The 21,162-nt window shown below is 43.9% G+C and overlaps 1 protein-coding gene across 1 annotated transcript in view; it reads left to right on the top strand.

The window, feature by feature from the left end:
- The window catches only part of KCNK10 (potassium two pore domain channel subfamily K member 10), an 80,733-nt gene extending 60,482 nt beyond the window's left edge, over nucleotides 1-20,251 (top strand). The window contains exons 4-7 of the mRNA XM_063147626.1: nucleotides 2,025-2,185; nucleotides 9,046-9,232; nucleotides 18,383-18,525; nucleotides 19,631-20,251. Of these exons, the coding sequence (XP_063003696.1) occupies nucleotides 2,025-2,185; nucleotides 9,046-9,232; nucleotides 18,383-18,525; nucleotides 19,631-20,251 (1,112 nt within the window). The remainder of the gene's footprint in view (nucleotides 1-2,024; nucleotides 2,186-9,045; nucleotides 9,233-18,382; nucleotides 18,526-19,630) is intronic.
- The last annotated feature ends 911 nt before the right edge of the window (nucleotides 20,252-21,162 follow it).

Below are 21,162 nucleotides of genomic sequence, written 5' to 3'. Positions count from 1 at the left end.
GGGAACAGCTGCCAAATCATCTATAGGCATTGCCACAAAATTTGTGAAGTTTATATGTTGAACTCTCCACTTAATCAACCGCCATCACAGTGAGAAATAGGCAACTGGGCGTTGACCAAAGCTGTCTCTGGGTCTTTCCACACATTGCACTTTTGTTTGCAAATCAAAGGGTTTTATTTTTAGTTGGACAACTAAAAATGTGATGTGCAAATCTGAGAAAGTAGCCTCTGAAAATGTGCATCATAGAGGGGCAATCAAATTTATTTATTTTGATTTGTACCCCATCTTTCTACCAAGAAAATGACACTCGGGGCAGCTTACCATCAGAGGAGCTAAAAAATGTTTAAAACAAAAACTTAATTAAAACAACACAGTTAAAAACACAAGAATAAAAGAGCAAAATTACAGAATATACAGGGTTAGTTGCAGCTCTCTATTGGTTCATTTGTCCGGCATGGTGATGTTTGCCCTGTCCTGGACGGGGTTGCACTCTCCCTAAAGGATCGGGTCCGTAGTTTGGGGGTGCTCTTGTATCCAGAACTGTCACTTGAGGCACAGGTGAACTCAGTGGCAAAGAGCACCTTTTATCAGTTTAGGCTGATATACCAACTGCACCCTTATCTGGACAGAGATAGCCTAGCTACAGTTATCCATGCTCTGATAACCTCTCATTTGGATTACTGCAATGCGTTATACGTGGGGCTGCCTTTGAAAATGGTCCAGAAACTTCAGCTGGTACAAAACAGGGCAGCACGGTTACTAACAGGGATTGGCTGATGAGACCACATCACACCAGTCCTTTTCCAGCTTCATTGGCTGCCAGTCCAGGTCCGGACCCGATTCAAAGTGCTGGTATTAACATTTAAAGCCCTAAACGGCTTGGGGGAACGCCTCCTCCCGTATGTACCTGCCCGGACCCTAAGGTCATCTTCAGGGGTCCTTCTCTGCGAGCCCCTGCCAAAGAAAGTGAGGCAGGTGGCTACCAGGAGGAGGGCCTTTTCTGCTGTGGCACCCTGGCTGTGGAATGAGCTCCCTAAGGAGGTTCGCTTGGCACCTACATTATATGCTTTTAGATGCCAGGTGAAGACCTTTTTATTCTCCCAGCATTTTAACAGTCTAAATTTTTTTAACTTGGTGTTTTAAATTTGCAATTTTGCATTGCTGCTCTTTTCATCTGGTTGAGCTTTTATATTGTATTTTATATTATGGTTTTATACTGTTGTTTTATACTTTGAATGTTTTTAATTTTTGTGAACCGCCCAGAGCTATTGGGCGGTATAGAAATGTAATAAATGAATAAATAAAAATAAAATATTCAGTTTGTTGGTTTGTTTCTGTGTATTGTGCAAACCTCCCCCAAATATCACTTTTACCTTATGTTACCCTGTGGTATTCCAGCAGCATTAGCCATTTTGAACACTTGCTCAAATACATCTCTAAAATGGGCTAGGCATATCTTTATGTGACTCAGACGCTTGTATTTGTATGCCAAGAACTCTTGACCGTATCTTAGTTTTACTTTGTCAGTAAGGATTCAACTCCTTTTGTTTTTATTTTTTTTTTGTTTCAGTATATAATTTTGTTTTAATATGTTGCACACGTTCAACACGTTTAAAAAGCTTCTCAATAAATATAATATTTGAACAAAAGGGAGAAAAAATGAAATCCCAACAAGTAAATTTTGCTTAGGGGATTAGCATCAAATTGAATACTTATATGTTCAATACATAATGCCAGAATTAGGATTCCAAGCTGTATAACTCAAAGTAAGGGGACTATGAAGCAGTAATAATGCTGTCCGTGCACCATTTTTACTCTCTATCCCAACACCACAAGACAAGTGAGATGTTTAAAATTCTATATATGGCACAGACCTGAGGAAGCGTGGGACCCTGGAGAATAAAAGGAAGTTCTTCCCTTTTGCTTGTATAATTCGTTATTGTTTAGCTTCTCTCCTTCTTTCTTCAATGCATTTTCAGAAACGAGAGATGCAATAATCTCTCTCTCTCTCTCTCTTTCAACAGGCTATGGAAACATTGCCCCAAGCACAGAAGGTGGAAAAATATTCTGTATTTTGTACGCCATCTTTGGGATTCCACTCTTTGGCTTTCTGCTAGCCGGCATTGGTGACCAACTTGGGACCATCTTTGGGAAGGGGATCGCACGAGTGGAAAAAGTTTTTCGAGTAAGATTGAAATAAATCTATTTTTAATCTTGAATTCTAATGGCAGGGCAGGCACCCTCGTGGAAAATGTTTCACGGTAAGGGACTGTGATATAAGAATCATCACTTATGTCATAACCATGCCTTCAAGGTGTGTTCAAATGTATTTGTTATACTTCTGTAGGTATATATACAAGCAGTTTATGGAGATGGCTGAATTGGAGTGCTTGCTAACTTGAAGAGAATCTAGATATAATGATAATCTCTGACATCTGGTGGCCTTGTTAGAATCCCTGTATATATATGTATGTATATATGTGTGTGTGTGTGTGTGTGTCTAGAAATGTCCAAGTACATCAAAGGGCAACAAGTGCAGGAAATTTGAAATAGTAGTAACAAATTCATCCGTAGATTCACTCTAGGTAGAAATTACGGATGTATGAGAATTTCGTTCAAGTTCGCAAATCCCGAACACGAGCAGGAACACAATTCTTGGGTGGTTTTTTTTTTTTTTTTTTACAATTTCTGAACATTTGTTTTCAAAAGCATGCTTTTATGCAAATGTGCACCTCTGAAAATGTGTACAAGTGTATCCAATTTTTGGGGGAGGAGCACATTTGTGCAGATCCTACATAATTCGCATTTTCACACGATAGCCTATGCACATTTTTGGTTGGGAAAATAGTGTATTTTTTTTTCAATTGGGAAAAATTACACACTTTTGAAAATGTGCATTGTTTCCTGTCCAATAATGTGCATTTTTCCTGATCAGAAAAAAAATGCTTGCATTTGGGAACACAAGTAAGGCAAAATAAGTTTTGAGGAAGAATTCAGAAAAACTTCAATGAAATGGAACATTGTATGTTTCTCCATCCCTGGTAGACATAAAAGACCAAAGAAGTGCTGTAGTATGGGACATATTAGCATCTCCATCACCAAAACTCAGGATGTTTTTGAGATGGAGAAAGAAATCAAGGAGGTAACTCCACCCCCACCCCCAAAGGAAGACATGCTTTAATAATGAGTGAATTCAGCTATCATAACATTGACTGTAACCCAACCCCCCCCCCCCAAAATATGACGATTCCATGTAGATGAGGCAGAGTCTGACCAAGCATCTATACAGTGATCCATGTTTGTGCCTTAAAAGTAATGCAGTCAACAAGCAGAGAAACAACGGTTGATTTAATCTTGAGTGGCACTTGGGATCTGGTCTGACTATGAAACAGTGACCCCCAACTCCATCACATGCAAGGCAGTCTTCCAGCAGAGCTCTTCTTGTGTCCTTAGCAGTGGGGAGGGATAACTACTTTGCTTCAAGTGATCTTTGGGGAGACATGATAGAGGTGTACAAAATTATGCATGGTGTGGAGAATGTGGATAGGGAGACATGTTTCTCCCTCTTTCATAGTACTAGAATCCAGGATCATTCCATGAAGCTGGTACGTGGGAGATTCAGGACAGATAAAAGGAAGTACCTCTTCCAACAGGATATTGCACTATGAAAGCGGTATATAAAAGGCAGGAGCCACACTACTGCTTTATAGCAATATTGAAGTGCACTGACAACTTTTGGGGCCCTTTGACACATACCATATACCGCTCTTATACCGCTTTCATAGTGCTATATCCTGCTTGGTGTGGCTCCTGCCTTTTATATACCGCTTTCATAGTGCAATATGCTGCTTGGTGTAGATGAGCCCATAGTTAAACTTTGGAATTCTCTACCACAAGGTGGAGTGATGGCCACCAATTTGGATTGCTTTAAAAGGGGGTTGGATAAATTCCTGGAGGAGAAGGCTATCAATATCTACTAGTCCTGATGGCTATGTGCTGCCTCCAGTATCTCAGACAGTAAGCCTGTGTATACCAGTTGCTGGGGAACATGGGTAGGAAAGTGCTATCGCATCTGTGTCCTCCTTGTGGGTTCCTGGTTGGCTACTGTGGGAATAGAGTGCTGGACCAGATGGACCCTTGGTCTGATCCAGCATGGTTCTTCTTATGTTCCTTCGCGTGCACCCCAGGCTGGGCGCTTAGGATTAAAAGTGTACAGCAGAGCATCAGCGTCTCAGTTTGCTGGTAGGATGTATCCCTTCCACGTATATCTTCCAGAGTTCAATGTGGTCTGCTTTTTAGCCTGCCCAGCTCTCTCCATATATAATTTATAAATGCTTTTAAAAACTACAATACTTTTAAGATCTGCAGATGAATACGCTTCCTACGTCTTCATTTGGCATACCTCTCGACTCCCACGAGGCTGTCTCTGTAAGCATCTGCAATTAATATTAATCATATCCTTCGTTAGGATGTTTTCTAACTCTGCAGAAGAAAATACATTAAAAAAAGAAAGAAAAGGATATTAGTTTCATTTATTAAAACTTGCCATCCTAAATTGTGTGGTGGTGGGTTTTTTTTTTTAAATATAATCTACACCTAGTTCACACAAATGGCAGAGGAGGTGGTGAAACTGTTCCTGGCCTGGACCGCTTTGGTCAACAGGTGGGTAATCACACAGTTGAATGTTTCTCCATAGAAAAACAACAATTTCCTGTACATACAAAACAGCAACAAGCAAAAGGCCAGGCTAGAATTCTTCTTCCTGACATCTGGTTTTCTGTGTGGCAGGAGTTTTTTATATGGAAGGAGTGTTCAGTCAAGCTACCCTTTACCCGCAGTCTGAAATAGTAATCCAGGAATAGTGTATTCACTTCATCTGCTATTTTGTGTGTACTGAAGAGTCATGTAATCAAGTGGATGACAGGAAAGAAAGGCCACAATGATGATGCTCTGGTGGTGCTCTGAGATATAGGCTGGTTGCAGGGTTCTGCTGGATAACAGACTTTGACCAGGAATCAGGTTTCTCAGGAAGCAAGTCAGAAAGATATCAGCACTCACAGAAAGCTCCAGGTAGCGTTGGAAGCCAAACAGGATTGTATGCATGTTGCTCCAACAATGATCAGAGTGAGACTGAGACCTAAATAGGAAGTTACTGGCATCTAGGCTGGTTAGCTCTACCTCTGCCTTGGCTTTGACCTTTAAAGGGGCCTTATTTATTTTAGCAGCCTCAGACTGCAGCAATGTGGAAGTGATTGTGGTCTCTTCATGGCCCAAGTCCTCAGAGTCTGAGAAGAGTAATGGAACTTTCTCTGGATGCAGGGGGCCTGCCCCCTTGGAGAACTGGGTCCTGGGGATATAGAAGCCTTGTAGTGGGGCTGAGTCTTCTCCTACCAAGTCTGGAGCCTCTTCTGAGGGTAGAGGTCAGAATCCCCAGAGGATAGTGGTTCAAGGTGCTGGTCAGGCCTTTAATCTATAGCTGTACCTGCATATATCTATGGGCCAATAGGAGGGCCTCTTGCTACAGCCTAATCTCTGCATGGCATTCCCTGAATTGCAAGGGACTATGGAATTGATCCACCATGCCTGAAGGTGGCTCTGCAAATCAAGCACTGGGAGGACCTACACCAGACCCTGGGGCAAAGTGGTAGGGCTGATAACTGGGAATGGATGATTCTTTCCTTGCCAGCCTCTAACTTGGGTGGGCAACATATGGACCAAATGTGCTTCCCCTGCCATTTTTCCACCCCCCCATTACCTCTGCCACAGCCAGCAAAACCCAAAATTGCAGCCTTTTTCATTGGACCAGGACAGGCAGAGAGTGCATGTTTTGCTGGCAAGTAGAATCACACTTCTGGAAGTTTCCCAGAGGCATTATTCTTTTGTATCTTAATGAAGAAGGCAGGGCTCCTGCAGTTTTAACTGTTGTGATGAAGAGGGAATTTCACCAGGTGCTGCATGCACACAAATGACACCTGCTGAAATTCCCTTTTCAATACAACTGTTAAAGATACAGGAGCTCTGTCCTCCTTTCCATATGGTCACCCTAATTTATGGGAGTGTTAACCTGGAATAGCTGTCCCGATATCGCTGTTTTCTCAGAATCTGGGGGAAGCAAGCGCACAGCTTTTGCCCTTAAGAGGGAGGAAGGGGAGGCACGCTGCGTATGCCTAGAAACAGACCTGACAGAGAAGGGGAAGTGCCTGGCCCAGCCCCAGCCCTTCAGTACAGGCTCCTGATGAACCACTTGGTGGGTGAGAAGCACAGGCCAAGGCAGTCCCAGCAGGATTGGCTGGAACTGGGTGCATCCATTAACAGCCACTTCCTTCCCCTCTTTGGTGATGCTACTCCTAAATGCTCTATCGAGGAGGATGGCTCAGAGAATGACTCAGAGGACGTGGGCATCTGCAGGCTGCCAAGGGCATGCTGGGAGGTGTAGTACTGGCATGTAAAGTGGCTGGTTTTAAATAAAGCATGGTTGAGCAAACAAGGTCATTATCTCTCAATCCTAACTCAGCTCCCACTTTCCTGAACTCTCGCTAACTGTCTTAGTTCTCCTTCTACCTGACTTTCTCCAACTGCCACTAACTCTGCCCTCCTTTCAATTCTAGCCTCAGCTATCAGTCATTCCTCCAGTCACTCTTCTGTTTCAATGGTATAATCAGGCTTTTACATAAAAATCATAAATGTTATTCAGTAATTCCTGCATAAGTCTTGGAATATTGCGGTTTAATTATGACGGGGGGAGCACAGCATAAAAAATCTCATCAAGTTAAAAGGCCTTGGAAAATAATAATAAAAACTCATTTGGTACTTAAAATCCATTAATGCAGTCACTAGGCAAGCCTGCCTGGGAAAAAGAAATCCACAAGCAGGGTGCCATACCTAAGATGACCCACTCTCCAGTTGTCTCCCACCACACCTCAGATGGTGTTCAAAGATTAACACATTATTCAGAGACTTAGGCTTATACATACAACTCGTAGCATGCCTTGGGCAGGAGGAAAGACTTATCAGGCTTCGGCAGCCATTATCAGGAAGTGGCTCTCCATCCTTGGCCCATTGTCACTAGGCACCATCAAGAGCAGTAGAGGAGGAGGACGCAACTCCAGGGCTGTCGCCAATGGCAACGACCGATTTAACTGTCAGTCAGCTGGCCAGCTCTCTCTTGGCCTACCTACAGGCACCGAATGCACAGTGCAGCATGGACTGGTTCAGCCAGACCTTAATTCTTAGTGGTAGGACTTCCATTGGGCAAGTCGGCGCCATGGCGAAAAGCATGCTGGGAGTTGTAGTTTTTGTTTTCTGTGGGTACAAGTAAAATCATGGTGGCACCCCCATGTGTCAGGTCTGAGAGAGAAAAAAGACAAATTTAATTTGTTTTAAAGTTACATCACAGCTCTAGCCTACCTTGCAGGGTTGTTGTGAGGGTGAGAGAGGTAAAAAAGATACAACTTTAATCCATTTAAAAGTTAACTCACAGGCCTAGCATCGGCCTGCTACTTTAAGATTATTACCTCACAGACATATATCTTAGGGGGCCCGAGCTACGCCGAGTATATCAGCTAGTCTTATATAAATGCCAGGTATTCTTGTTGAGAGTGGCTTTCCCCAGGTATGAAAAGGGAGTAAAAACAAGGACAAAAATGGAGACAGGGAATCTGAGAACTATGAAATTACCCATGCAGTGTTCTGTCAAGAGTTCAGGCTACTGGCCAGTGAGGCATGGAGTATGGCTAGTCCAAGCCACAACCTGATAACTATGCTCAAGGGCCCAAGGGTTAACTCGTCGTCTTTTGTTTTTCTTTTAGCAGTGTGGTCTTTGTGTTCAACAGCAGTGGTGCTTGCCCTTTTAAGACTCTTAACTTTAACCTAAAGATATTACGAATTGATATCACACCTGTCCTGGCTTGCAAAAGATAGGGAACTGCTGTTTTGAAAGGATTTTTCCCCGAGTGCAACATGGAGATTGACTTGCGTGACTCCCCATTAACCGTGGTGTTAATCACACCGCTTTAAATCCCAGTTCACTCACTGCAATGGTCCTATGAGCCCAAAGCAATTATTCCTGCCTCACAGAGGCAGGAAACAAACAAGGGCTGAATGCACAATGAAGCGTTTGCTGTACCACTTGTGCTACCTTGGCGTCTCTCTGTGAAAATGAGAGATTGAAATAGATGCTACTCCTTAGAAGTAAAGACCTATTCACACTTTCCAAACACCAGAAGTTTGTTTGTTTGTTTATTTATTTATTTATTTATTGCATTTTAATACCGCTTAATAGCTAAAGCTCAAACAGCAGCTTAAGTTGAACCTGGGCCAATGATCATTGCTCCCTTTTCCTTGCTCACATTTTGCACAAATCATCATAGTGACTAGAAATTTGAAACAATATACCTTATTTCTTCGATTGTAAGACGCACACTAATTTCAGTACCACCAACAGAAAAAAAGCTTTGATTCTAAGAAATAATAAATGACCCGCGATTCTAAGACGCACCCCATTTTTAGAGATGTTTATATGGGGAAAAAGTGCGTCTTAGAATCGAAGAAATACAGTAGTGCTTAAATACCTATGAACCCAACACTTTAAAAAAATGCATAACGTTCCACTCGAAATGACAAAGATTTCATTTCTGTTTTGCATCATGCCTGCTTTGAGTCAGATAAACAGTTGAGAAGGAGGGTAATGGGAAAGGTGATGCTAACAATCATCATAATCTAGGCGCTGATTTGGATGTTCCTTAGAAGTAGTGATTCTTAAAATGAAATATCACACTACAGCATTACACACGACGGTTTGTGCACATGTTATTTGAACACTTGATTATCTCTGGTGTTTTCTGAAGTGGAGGTACACCTGAAAAGGTGAGGGAGGGGCCTGGATGTTGACGACGTAGTGTAATGGATCCACAAACTTCCGTGCGTGGCCAATACGAGCATGCAATAAATCGCTTGGTGTAGAGAAGCTCATAAACTGTGTTGTCAGAGGGAAATGAAATGCAAAAAGTACAGACAGTGTTTCTTTCCTCTCATTTTCTTTTTCAGAAGAAACAAGTGAGTCAGACAAAGATTCGAGTGATCTCAACCATTCTCTTCATTCTGGCCGGCTGCGTCGTTTTTGTCACCATTCCAGCAGTCAGTTTCAAATATATTGAAGAATGGTCAGCTCTGGACTCCTTTTACTTCGTAGTCGTCACTCTGACCACGGTTGGCTTTGGGGATTTTGTGGCAGGTGAGACGCTTGACTAAGTAAATGCCTGTTGGTACATTTCCGGGGGAGAAGAAAGTGGATATCTTCTTGAATTGTACAGCATTAATGATATATTTTGAAATTCATGTGCTTGGCAGAATGTGTTTTTGATTGTCAAGTAGATCTATAACACAATCCATCTTAGAGCAATAGGAGCTTGAAAGCAGGCTTGCACTGCTATATTCTCAACTGACTCAGGAGTTGTGTTTGCAGAGGGTTGCAGTGTACAGGTGTCAGACCTTGGCCAAGCTCCAAGACAGGCTGCAGATGGGCCCAATTCTGATACAGGTAGGTAAGGGACAGTATCCTGCTGTAAACTGAGTCCTGGCTCTTTTCTAAGTGGTCAGTTTAGGAGGCAAATGGTCAGGCAGGGTTTTATCAGACACATAGGGGATTTTAAAGAGTGAGATCTGAGGCACAGCCAGTGTCAAAAGCCAGGAAAACAATAAAGTAAAAACACAATCCAAAAGCAGAGTCAGGTAGAAGTCCAGGGATCGGTACTACAGTGGTCCAAACACACAGAAAGATTAGGGAGAAAACAGCATGCAAAGATCAGAGGTTGTTTCTAGTAGCTCTCAAGTTTCAAGGATTTAATTTTTTAAACAGGATTTCACGTTAGGGATAGAGCGTGTTTATCAATTTCATTCTTCACGAGATCATCGGTTTTTTAAGGTCAAGCTCATTCCATCCCGCTCCCACCAATGCTTGTGATCGATTTTCTTTTAAAATCCCATTTGGGAAATGTACTATTTTGTGTGCATTTTCCCCAGTGTATGCATTTGTGCTGGTCTTTTAAACGTATGCATTCCACCCCTGTTCCAGCACTTCACGGTGCTGCAATGCAGTTTTGTACAACCAGTTCTCAAATATACACATATGTGTGTACTTCCCCTAATATGCATTTTTGTGTGCATTTTCCCCAAGGTGAACTGTATTGCAAAACTTAGAATAATGTGGATTTCTGTTTGCAACTCTATCTCAGTTCGCTTAAAGGCTTGGGAGGTGTACGATGGGTAAAAAACCTTGACAGAGTGAATTTCTTACCCGTCTGTATTGTGCATTCACAGCCCAGCTGCTTCTGTTGGATTAAAGCCTGGAGGGGAAAGGGAATCATTTACAGGTTCATTCTGGGGTAGAGAAAGAAGGTGAAGGAGTTAGTGCAGGAAGGGGGTGGTTTGATCTTGAGAGGAAAAGGGAACTTTGCACAAGAAATGAATGCCTAAGAAATGAATGAGCAAATCAATCGGCTAAATAGTATGGCTGTGCAGAACAGCTCTGCTCCACTTCGAAATTCGATGATGTGCTGCTTCAATCCGATTTTTGGAGCCGTCCCTTCTCTCTGCTTCATCAGATTAACCACCAAAGCTCCACTCCATTTTCAGATAATCGCTTCATTGTAGTCTATGGAAAGTAACAAAAATGCTTACATCTCTGTCATTTTTAAAGATAACGAGATAAAATTTGGCACCATGGTAGCTCAAGTAGAGATTTAGCCAAGCCAAGTTGGAATAAGATCTGTTCATGCCTTGATTTTTAGGATTTTTTTAAAAGTTTGCATTACTGCTCCATTGTAGTCTATAGAAAGTAACAAAAATGCTTACATCATTATTTTTAAAGATAAAAAGATGAAATTTGGCAGCTGTGATAGCTCTTTAATAGGGATTTAGTCGTGCCACGTTGGAAGCAGATCTGTTCATGCCTGGATTTTTAGGAAAATTTTAAAGTGCAAACTCAGGTTGTAAAACCTCCTCTTTGGGGTCTAGCACCTTGAGTAGTACACAAGTTTAATAAATAAATAAATTTAAAAATAAAAAAGACTTATACACAGGGTCCATCCTTCCACACTGGAAACACAGCCAGCCAGCCAACGCTAATGATTGTAGTAGCAGTAGTAGTAGTAGTAGTAACAACAACAACAGCAGCAACAACAAATAAAGAGCCTGCCTGACTCTAATAAAATGCACAAAATGGCCCTGCCAGACGGGCTGATGGGAACATGCATGTAGCATTTTGGATGGTACCATACTAATGAGTGGTCATGACAGGATCACGGCACTAGGAGGAAGCAAATCAAGCAAGCAGCAACATAAGTGACCCAAGGATGGTGGGAAACATAGGAAGAAAGAGACATAGGCATCCCCTTAAGAGGAGGCTAGGAGGAGGATTTTCAGGGTCCCTTGCAGAGTTGACTGACTGCACTGTGTAAGCAGCTCAGCTAATAATAATAATAATAATAATAATAAGAAGAAGAAGAAGAAGAAGAAGAAGAAGAAGAAGAAGTTTCACTGAAAGAAAGGGCCTGCCTGACCAGAAAGGCAGTGTTAGAAGCGCAGTAACTCATTATGCCAGGAGCACTTTCAAAATGCAGCTGAGTACCATGAATCCAAGCCACAAACGCACAAACCAGCCATGCCAGGTGGGCACATTGGAGCAGGTCAAGCAACAACAGCAGCACCTTCAGAGAGGTGAGGAGGTTTGGAGGAGGAGGAGGAGGAGGAGGAGGAGGAGGCACACCTACCCATTGGAAGCCCAGCCGGCCAATGATAATAATGATGATGATGATATGTTTTACTGCAATAAAGAGCCTGCCTGATTCTAGAGACAGATATAGGAGCACAGTTACTCACAATGCCTGCAGCACTTTCACACTGCAGCTGATTGATAGTCAATATGTACCATGAAAGAAAGTTCAAAAGAACTTTGAGGAGAGAGAGCAAGAGGGTGTCAAACAGTTAAGAGGCAAACAGGTTGGGTCCTCACTTTTTAAAATGCATCAGAGCCTGGTTGGACCGTCGGGAGACAGAGAGAGGGAGAGGTTTTGGCTGGCTGGCTGGCATGAGGTGGAGAGAGAGGCAGAAGGCAAGCCAGATGTACCCATGGCTTTGCCCCAAGAGGCTGGCTTGCCCCCAGGACATTTTTAAAGTGCATCGGAGTCGAGAGGCTTTGAGGCTGTGGTTTTTTTTTTAAAGAAGTGTCCTTGGACATGACCACGCATTAAGCTGGCATCTTTCCCCTGGCCACAGAGAACAGATCATAGAATCATAGAATAGTAAAGTTGGAAGGGGCCTATAAGGCCATTGAGTCCAACTCCCTGCTCAATGCAGGAATCCACCCAATGCAGGAATGCCCAGCCCCGCTGGACCATCGGGAAACAGAGACGGAGGGGAGGAGAGGCACTGGCTGGCTGGCATGAGGTGGAGGGAGAGGCAGAAGGCAACCTAGATGCACTCATGGCTTTGCCCCAAGAGGCTGGCTTGCCACCCACATCATTTTAAGAGGATGCTGGGCACTCACTCCATCTGTGGGTCCAGCCTTGGGAAACCCAAGAGTGGGAGGTTTACTTTGAGGAACTCCAGCTGCTCCACCAATGCAGGTTCCAGTGTGGTTCGGTGAGGTGTGTCAACCTCGCCAGCTATGCTGAACACACGCTCACTGGGAATGCTGGTTGGAGGGCACAAGAGGTGTTCCCAGGCTACCATCGCCAGGTCCTCCCACATCTGGCTGTGGGCTGCCCAGTATGCCAGGGGGTCACAGGACACATCCTCCCGGGGCTCCTGGAGGAAGGAGCTCACCGAGGTGTCCACCAAATCTGTACTGTGTAGTCTGGCCTCCTCCCCTGGCAGAGATGACAGAGATTCCAGCCACATCATCTCTGTCTTCCCCCACTGTGTGCCTGCCCAGCTGCCAGCGGCCACCTCTCATTGGCACTGCTGTTCAGTGTCCCCTCTGTGGAGGAAGAGGGGGAGGTTGAATGTCTGGCTGCCGCCACGCCAGCACCTTCCGGCTCCCCACCCGGCCTGTGTCTCTGGGCCTCCCTCACTTTCCCCACCAACTCCTCCTTCCACTGGGCAAGAGAAGTATTCCAGGGCAGGCAGGCAGGCAGGCAGGCACCCCTCTTCACCCTTGGGTTGCACATCCCGGCAAAGACATATGCTGTCTGCTGGTAGAGGGGATCCAGCCATCACCTGATGCCCTCCAAGAGCCATGTCACCAGTGCCCGTGCTTCTGGTGACAACGGCGAAGCCAGGCCTGCCAGCGTGGACCCTGCCTCCATCCGCTTAAGTTTTGGTTTGAGGGTCTGCATGAGGGGGAGCACCTGGCTGAAGGAGGGCAGTCGATGAGCGCACGATCTCCGTGGAACAGAAGAAGAGTTCGAGCATGGAGAACAGCTGGTTAATGAGCGCCCAGTCACGGCTGGTGAAGTTGGTGCTGACGCCTATTTCCACCGCCCTGGACACAAGGTGGATCACATCTTGTTGCTCAACCAGCCATTGTTGCTCAATCAGGTACATTGAGGGTTGCTGCATGGGGTTGTCCTGCAGCAGCCTCTGCTGTGGGAGGCAAAGCACTGCCTGCCTCTCCCTAAGCAGCTGGCCTCCCTTGATGCAGGTGGGCGATAGAGCGAATCTTGCTGGAAACGGGTTCCTTCCCGGTAGCCCCCAGCCCCAGGGCATCCCAGATGATCAGGTGGAACTTGTGCACCATGCACCGGATTCCCTTGAACTCCGCATCCTTCACCACCTTGACCATGTTCGCACCACTGTCGGTGACCATGAAACCGTGTGTGAGCTGGTCCCTGCCAGACAGTCACCCCTCCACCATGTGGTCTATGGCCCACTGAACCTCCACCAACCTGTGTGAACAGTCAAAGACTTCTGCATGGAGCAGGGCCCAATGATGCTCTGTCTCCATGATCCCCCTCCTCTCCCCCCAATGGCTGGTAAGGGAGAAGTATGCATGGCCACCACGGCTGGGCTAGATGCCCATAGTGAAGTGGGCGTTTGTGCCCTCAGCACCCTCCAATCATTGCGCCATGTGCTCCCTGCAGCCCCAATACAGGGATGGTACCACCCTGCGAGAGAAGGTGGTGCACGAGGGGATTTTGTATTGGGGGGCCACCAGAGCCATCAGACAATGAAAGCCTTCCTGCTCCTCCATCAGAAAGGGCTGGTCATTGAGAGCCAGCAACTATCTGATGGTCCTGGTCACCTCCCTATCTGCATTTTGAAGCCCCCTCTGCCCTTGCCCCACTGATCCAGTGTAAACTGACTCTTTCACCTCCCAGAGGTTGGGGAAGGGGTGTGGGGGGAGCCTTGCCCTCGGCAAGACACTGGGGTGTGGGATGAAATGTAAGGTAAAGGATTTTAAGAAGGATTGGAATGGAAATATTTTTTTTTTACTGGGGGTAACAGTACAACACACACACACACACACACACACATGCTCAATAACAACTAAGGGGGAGTGTGGAGTGGGTATAAGGGGCTTAGAACTTGGGATTTTGGGGGGGTATAATTGACACAGACACAGAACTACTAGCACAAATCAAGCAGAGACTGGGACACAGAGCAAGCAGAAGCTCTCTCTCTCCTTTCCTTCTAATGCTCCAGGAGCTAGCAAAGGAATGACTCTTCCAGGGCCAGGACAAATGGTTATATCATTTGCAATCCCTCCCCTTAAGCACTGTGATTGGAGGTGGGAGACAAGGAAGACACTGTGGCTATTGGTTAGCCACGGATGTCAATCTCAAAACTATCACCCCCTCAGTGTCTTCCTAATATGGAGAGGTGTTCAGTTAGTCCACCAATGTTGTAACAAGTTAAAATGACCCTCACAAAGCCGGGGGGAAAGTTGGATACCTTTGAAGTGTTTTAGAGCTCCACATGACCTTTGCTCCACTCCATGGGTATCCAACAGTTTTAAAACCATCCCCACTCCGCTCCACAAGATCGGAGCTTCAACGGCGCTTCGTCGAACCTCTGGATTTGTGGAGCGGAGTGCATAGCCCTACTAAATAGTACTGTGTGATATCCTCTACTGGGAATCAACAGCAGCTAAATGATGCACATAAGTGGATGTAGCTTTTCTATTCCATATGTAATATTTTCTAATAACAACCAAAGAACAACAGAAATGATTTTTGGGTTTTTTTTTAAAGTGGAATAAAGATAAGTATAAATAATAGCTGTCAGCCCAAATGACCACTCCACAGTATTTGCAAAATGGATATACATATTTCAAACCAAATGGACAGCCGCTTTTTAAGAGCCAGCTTGCAAATTGTGCTCTCCATCCTTAATAGAATTCTTGGCCCTACATCTGCACCATTATAGAGACCCAACATTGGATGCAAATGAGGTGCGTGCAGTGTGAATGCTCTGTACTTGCTAGGATGAGAACACTGCTAGACTGAGCTATAAATATCTCTGCTCGTCAATTACCAATAAGCAAAGGTATCATTTTGGGTTGGACGTTGAAGAGAGAGAGAAAGAGAGAGAGAGAGAAGAAAATAGCATTCCACACACCCTGCCCACCCTTGGCTATGATGAAGGGAAGATGCTTGAAGCTGAGCTGAACCCAAAGAGCTTCTCCACACAGGAAAAATCTCGCACCTTACTGTGACTTTCCACCTTGCAGCAATCTCATTATCGTGATGCCCTCCATCAACTTGACCACATGATTGGTTCCCTTCTCAGAAAAGCCACATTGTGTTTGAACTAGTAGTGGACTTTTTCTGGATAGTACCACATTATTTGTGTGTGTTTTCAAATGTGTGATTTCCAGGGGATATCATGGAAGATGTCCTGGCTGTTAACAACATAACATAATGGAGCTGCAAACTTCTGTGAGTGGCCAATAATGAGCGTGCTATAAATAGCTCATTTAGAGAAGCTCAAAGAGATCTATACCAGTTAGTAGGGGAGGCAATGCAGGGAAGAGCTGCAGGGTCCACCTCCATGCTCTTCCTGCTCTGCATAGGATCCCCATCAGCGACCGAGTTCAGAGGCTGATGGGAGTCCTGATAGGATTGTGTCCTAATCTACCTATTGCTCTGCCTTTGATCCTCCTTGAAAACAGCTGGTTGTAAAAAAATAATAATTAATTTAGTTATTTACAATAGTTCTATACTGCTCCCTAACCAAGGGTTTCAGAGCAGTGAACAAATGACGTAAGAATAAAAACAGAATAAAAACATCATTAAAAATTACATTAAAAAACAAAACAGATACAGATTAAGCCATGGACGGTTATTCTGGGAAAGCTTCTTGAAACAATGATGTTATCAGGAGGCACTAAAAGCAATACAATGTTGGCACCTGCCAGACCTGCAGATGATAGACTAATGCAAAGGTGTAGATCAGTGGACATTTGTTGATTTACACCAGAATTGAATCCTTTATTAATTTGGAAATGAAGGTGTCCTGTTGATAAATTTGGGGGTGGGGCAGGGAGAAAGGTGGCGGAGAGACACAGAGAATTGAACAGCTGGGAGGAAAGCAGCAGCACGTACAACAGATCGCTTTCATCTGCTTTAAGGTGATTTCCCACTGGGACACGTGTGATCAGAATAACTTCACTGCAATCATAGAACCAGAGCACAACCGCTTGCCCTTTTCTTACCTTGAAAGCCATAAAGCTATAGTGACACATTGGGTATGTTGAGAGAGATTTGAAATCAGCAACAATGTTTAGTCCTCCGCCAGTAATGTTATGCTTGAGTTTTTATATGAGCCTTTCATCATTGTAAGCACGCTCATGTACAGGCTGGGTAGAAGGCACCACTGGAATGTTTCAGATTGCTAACAGCTTGTAAAACGGCAAAAGTTCAGCGGGTGAAGGAGGGAAGACTGAACCGTGGTAGAGAAATAAAAATTCCTGAATTCTCCCTGCAGCCATTTCTAAATGAATGGCATTTACAGCACAGCCTATGCATGCCTATTCCAAAGTACTCACTGAGTTCCATTGGGATGTCTGTCTACTCATGGTGGCTCTTTCTAAAGAAAGGACACTTACATCGCCATCCTAGGCATGTCTACTCAGAAGCAAGTCCCATTGCATTCAATGGGACTTAGTCCAGGTAAGTATATACACAGATACCTGGGAATAAAATTCATTTATCTCCATGGAGCAGATTTCTGAGTAGACATGCATAGGATTGTACTGTTAATTGTCTTTTATTAAACAAAACAAAAACAAACAAAACAGCTGAGATTGGAACGTCGAAAAAGGGCTTATTCTTAATTTATTGCATTATGAGTTAATTGTGATTTAAGTCTACCTGGGGATATAGGCTTTGGCATTTAATTCCCCAAACTTTAAACGCTGGGGGGGGGACTTTTAAGATGACCTCTTATAGGTCCTGCAATGCAGTTTGTTCCCTATTCGTTTTCAACTGTCAACATTTTGCTTTTTGCTTTCTTTCTTTTTTAAAATAAAAATCCTGCTGAAGTGCGGGGAGCCCATTGACTTCCAGAGGTTGTTGGATACAGCTCCCATTACCCATGACCATTAGTCCTGTTGGTTGCGAGTGATGAGAATTGGAATCCAAAACGTCTGGAAGGCCAGAGATTCCTCCAAGGCGGATGGTGGCTCCCATGTCAGTGGGGCGGTGAATCCGTTCCGGGTTTCAGTCAGAACCAGTCATAGCTTCTTTAGAGTTCTTATTGAAACCGGGAGCGGATTCACCACCCCACTGACATGGGAGTCTTGCTCCCATGCAAGAGGGTTACTCTGTTGGGGTCTTATTGTAAACTTGAAATCTTACATCAGGAATGGTAAAGAGATCCTCGGATCTTGACAGGGTATCAGTTCACCAAGCTGTGACCTGTTTGCCATAATGAGCAATCACTTGTTTATCTGCAATTTTGGGAGGGGGGGAGTGGTTGAGGAAATGGTGAATATGCAGCCCAGTTTGTTAATTATGATATTGTATTAGTTTTAATGTTTTTATTAATGTTTTAGATAAATACTTTAGCAATTATTATTTATTTTAATTATTATATATTTTAATTGTATTTTAATGTATATCACAATGCATTTTGTATTGTATTTTCTTGTAAGCTGCTTAGAGATATTAAAATATGGTCAGCAGTATATAAATCTAATAAATTAATAAATACTGATGAAGCATGGTTGTATCCTTAGACCAGACTTCTCCATCCTGGTGCCCTCCAGATGTTTTGGATTTCAACTCCCTTCAACTCCATGGCTAAAGGTCAGGAATGCTAGGAGTTGTAGTCCAGAACATCTGGAGGACGCTAGGCTGGGGAAGAGGTTGGCTTAGAGGTTTCTATATCTAAATAGATCCAGAGTATGAACCAAGGATTTTATTTTTTATTTTTTTCACTTCAGGAGGAAATTCTGAAATCCTTTACCGAGAATGGTATAAGCCCTTGGTATGGTTCTGGATTCTTGTGGGCCTTGCTTACTTTGCTGCCGTCCTCAGTATGATTGGAGATTGGCTACGGGTTATTTCAAAGAAAACGAAAGAGGAGGTAACTACTGGTAAATGATGGATCTTGGAGGGCCTTTCATGTCACCTTAGTGCTAGTTTTAATTTGCATTTGTTTGTTTGGTGTTTTTTTTTTAAAGAAGATATATACCCCATCTTCGGTTGTTAAAAATAAGCTTAACAAAAGCATCAATAAAACACAATCTTGGCAGGTAGTAAAACAATAAAAACCATCAGATCAGCATTACAGATTTCTAAGCAAGTAGTTTAAAAGCCTATCTAAATAAAAGCAGTGGAAGACAAGCACTGGGGGAGGGGAGGGGTGTGGGTGTGTGCAACCAGGCCTGCTTCAGAAGAGAATTCCAAAGTTTAGGTGCAGCCACAGAGAAGGCTCTGTTGCATGGTCCAAACGCTCTTGCCTCCGCCACAGCTGGGATGCAGAGAAGGACCGCCCCCCTCAGATCTGTTTAACTTGCTTTTCAGCATTCTTTCTGGCAGCACTTTGGTAGAGCTATAAGATTGATCCTGTGTGGTGAAAAGCAAAAGAATGCCAAATTGACTGGCTCTCGAAGCCCTTTGATGACCAAAGCTCTTATCGTCAAAAAAGAAGGAAGAAGTGTACATGTATATTTATTTATGCTATGTACCAATCTCACAGTTTTCTAGGCAACCCAGCCAATTCAAAACATACACTAGCCTATTGTGAAGAATCACAATTTACAATTTAATGCTGCAGTCGTAATTTCCTCCTCCTCCCCATTATTATTTAAGCTTGGTGTACTGTACGAAACAATAGTTTAGGATTCAGCTGTCATGAGATGCCAGAGCTTCGTACCAATTGGTCTCCTATGCTTTTAGCAGCTTGCATGAAAGGAGACATTTGGCTAACATTGTTTCCATTTGGCTCTAAATGCATGACTTTAAATAATATTAATGCAATATAAGAATAGGACAAGAGACATTTGGAAGTCAAATGAATAATCTCATCAGTGTAGTGTATTTTTAAGGATCTACAACGGAGGGTTTTTTATATTTAAGAAAAATATTGTTATTTATTTATTTATTTATTTTAAAAAAAAAACATATTCTGAGATTTCCTAGGCTCTTTCTCTTGGCTTTTGTAATCCCACCCCACTCTTCCCCAACAGGTTGGTGAAATCAAAGCCCACGCGGCTGAATGGAAAGCTAATGTGACTGCGGAGTTCAGGGAAACGCGGCGGCGGCTGAGCGTGGAGATCCATGACAAGCTCCAGCGGGCGGCCACCATTCGGAGCATGGAGCGCCGGCGTCTTGGGCTGGACCAGAGAGCCCACTCGCTGGATATGCTCTCCCCGGAAAAACGTTGCGTCTTTGCTGCCTTGGACAGCGGCCACTTCAAGGCTTCATCTCAGGAAAGCATCAACAACAAGCCTAACAACTTGCGCCTTAAAGGGTCTGAGCAGCTGAGCAAACATGGGCAGGGGGCGTCCGAGGACAACATCATCAACAAGTTTGGCTCTTCGTCCAAGCTGACCAAGAGAAAAAACAAAGATCTGAAAAAGAGCATCCCAGAAGACGTACGGAAGATCTACGAGACCTTCCGGAACTACTCCTTAGATGAAGATAAGAAGGAAGAGGATTCCGAGAAAGGCTGCCATTCGGAGCATTCGAGTACTGCCGTTCTCACTGAGTTTATTGAGCAGCACATGGACTTGGAGAATGGCACCATCCCCACTGAAACCAAAGAAAGGGAACACGAAAACAAATCATTACTTGAAGACAGGAATTAAATGTAGAACAAACAAACAAAACAAAACAAAACCCAACCACTCCTTGACTCTAATGAACCAATGTTAGTCTTTTATATATGTACATGATATATATAGATATAGATAGATAGATATATGTATCAAGACATGTGCCTTATACAGACTCCTGATTCAGTCTGAATTACACAGCATCCGAGGATATTTCACTGTGCCATAATGACCGAAGCTTGCTCTGCCTAAAGAAATCACAAAGAAAGCACTGGGGTAATGGCACCTGAAGGTGGAACAGTGCCAGCCCACCTATGCTTATCGTGGGAAAACTCAAAAGGTGCCACGGTGGTACAGCTGTGAAGGTGAACAGCATGGCAGGAAGGTGTGAGCAGAGATGACATCTCCGAAGAGCGTTTGGGGGAGTAAGGGAAGAAGGCCCCTGTCTGCCTTTTCAGTGGATCACAAGCTCTTTCCCTCACTGCTGAATTCTTTTTATAAAAAAGGCAACGTAATTGGTGGCGAATTGTCATCTTTAGATATGGCAGTGCTTAGGGTTTGGCGTAGGATCCAAATACGATTGTCCTCCCATTTTGTATGAAAAGAAACAAGTAGATTAATTAGCTTTCAATAATCCCCCCCCCCAAAAAAAAATTAAAAAGTCCATGCACAAGGAAGCTGCCAGGATGCTGCTGAAACATTGGTGAAGACAGAGCCGGATGCTTTTTTTTTTTCCAGGAAAAAGAAAAGAAGATGCAGGAAAGCTACACATTGTGAATATTTCTCATAACAAATGAAAAAGTGGGGCGGGGGGGAGGGAGAATCCACACCCTTGGAAGAAATTCATGTTATAAAACTGATAATACGTTTGGGGGTGGGGGGGGAGACTCCAAAACTTCAAGAGCTACATTGCTCAAGGGAGGAAAAAGTATCATAACCTTGTG

This window comes from Elgaria multicarinata, chromosome 2 (genome assembly GCF_023053635.1).
Source record: "Elgaria multicarinata webbii isolate HBS135686 ecotype San Diego chromosome 2, rElgMul1.1.pri, whole genome shotgun sequence".
NCBI classification, from domain to species: Eukaryota; Metazoa; Chordata; class Lepidosauria; order Squamata; family Anguidae; genus Elgaria; species Elgaria multicarinata.
Note: the sequence above shows the minus strand (reverse complement) of the source record. Positions and strands in the feature narration are given on the sequence as shown.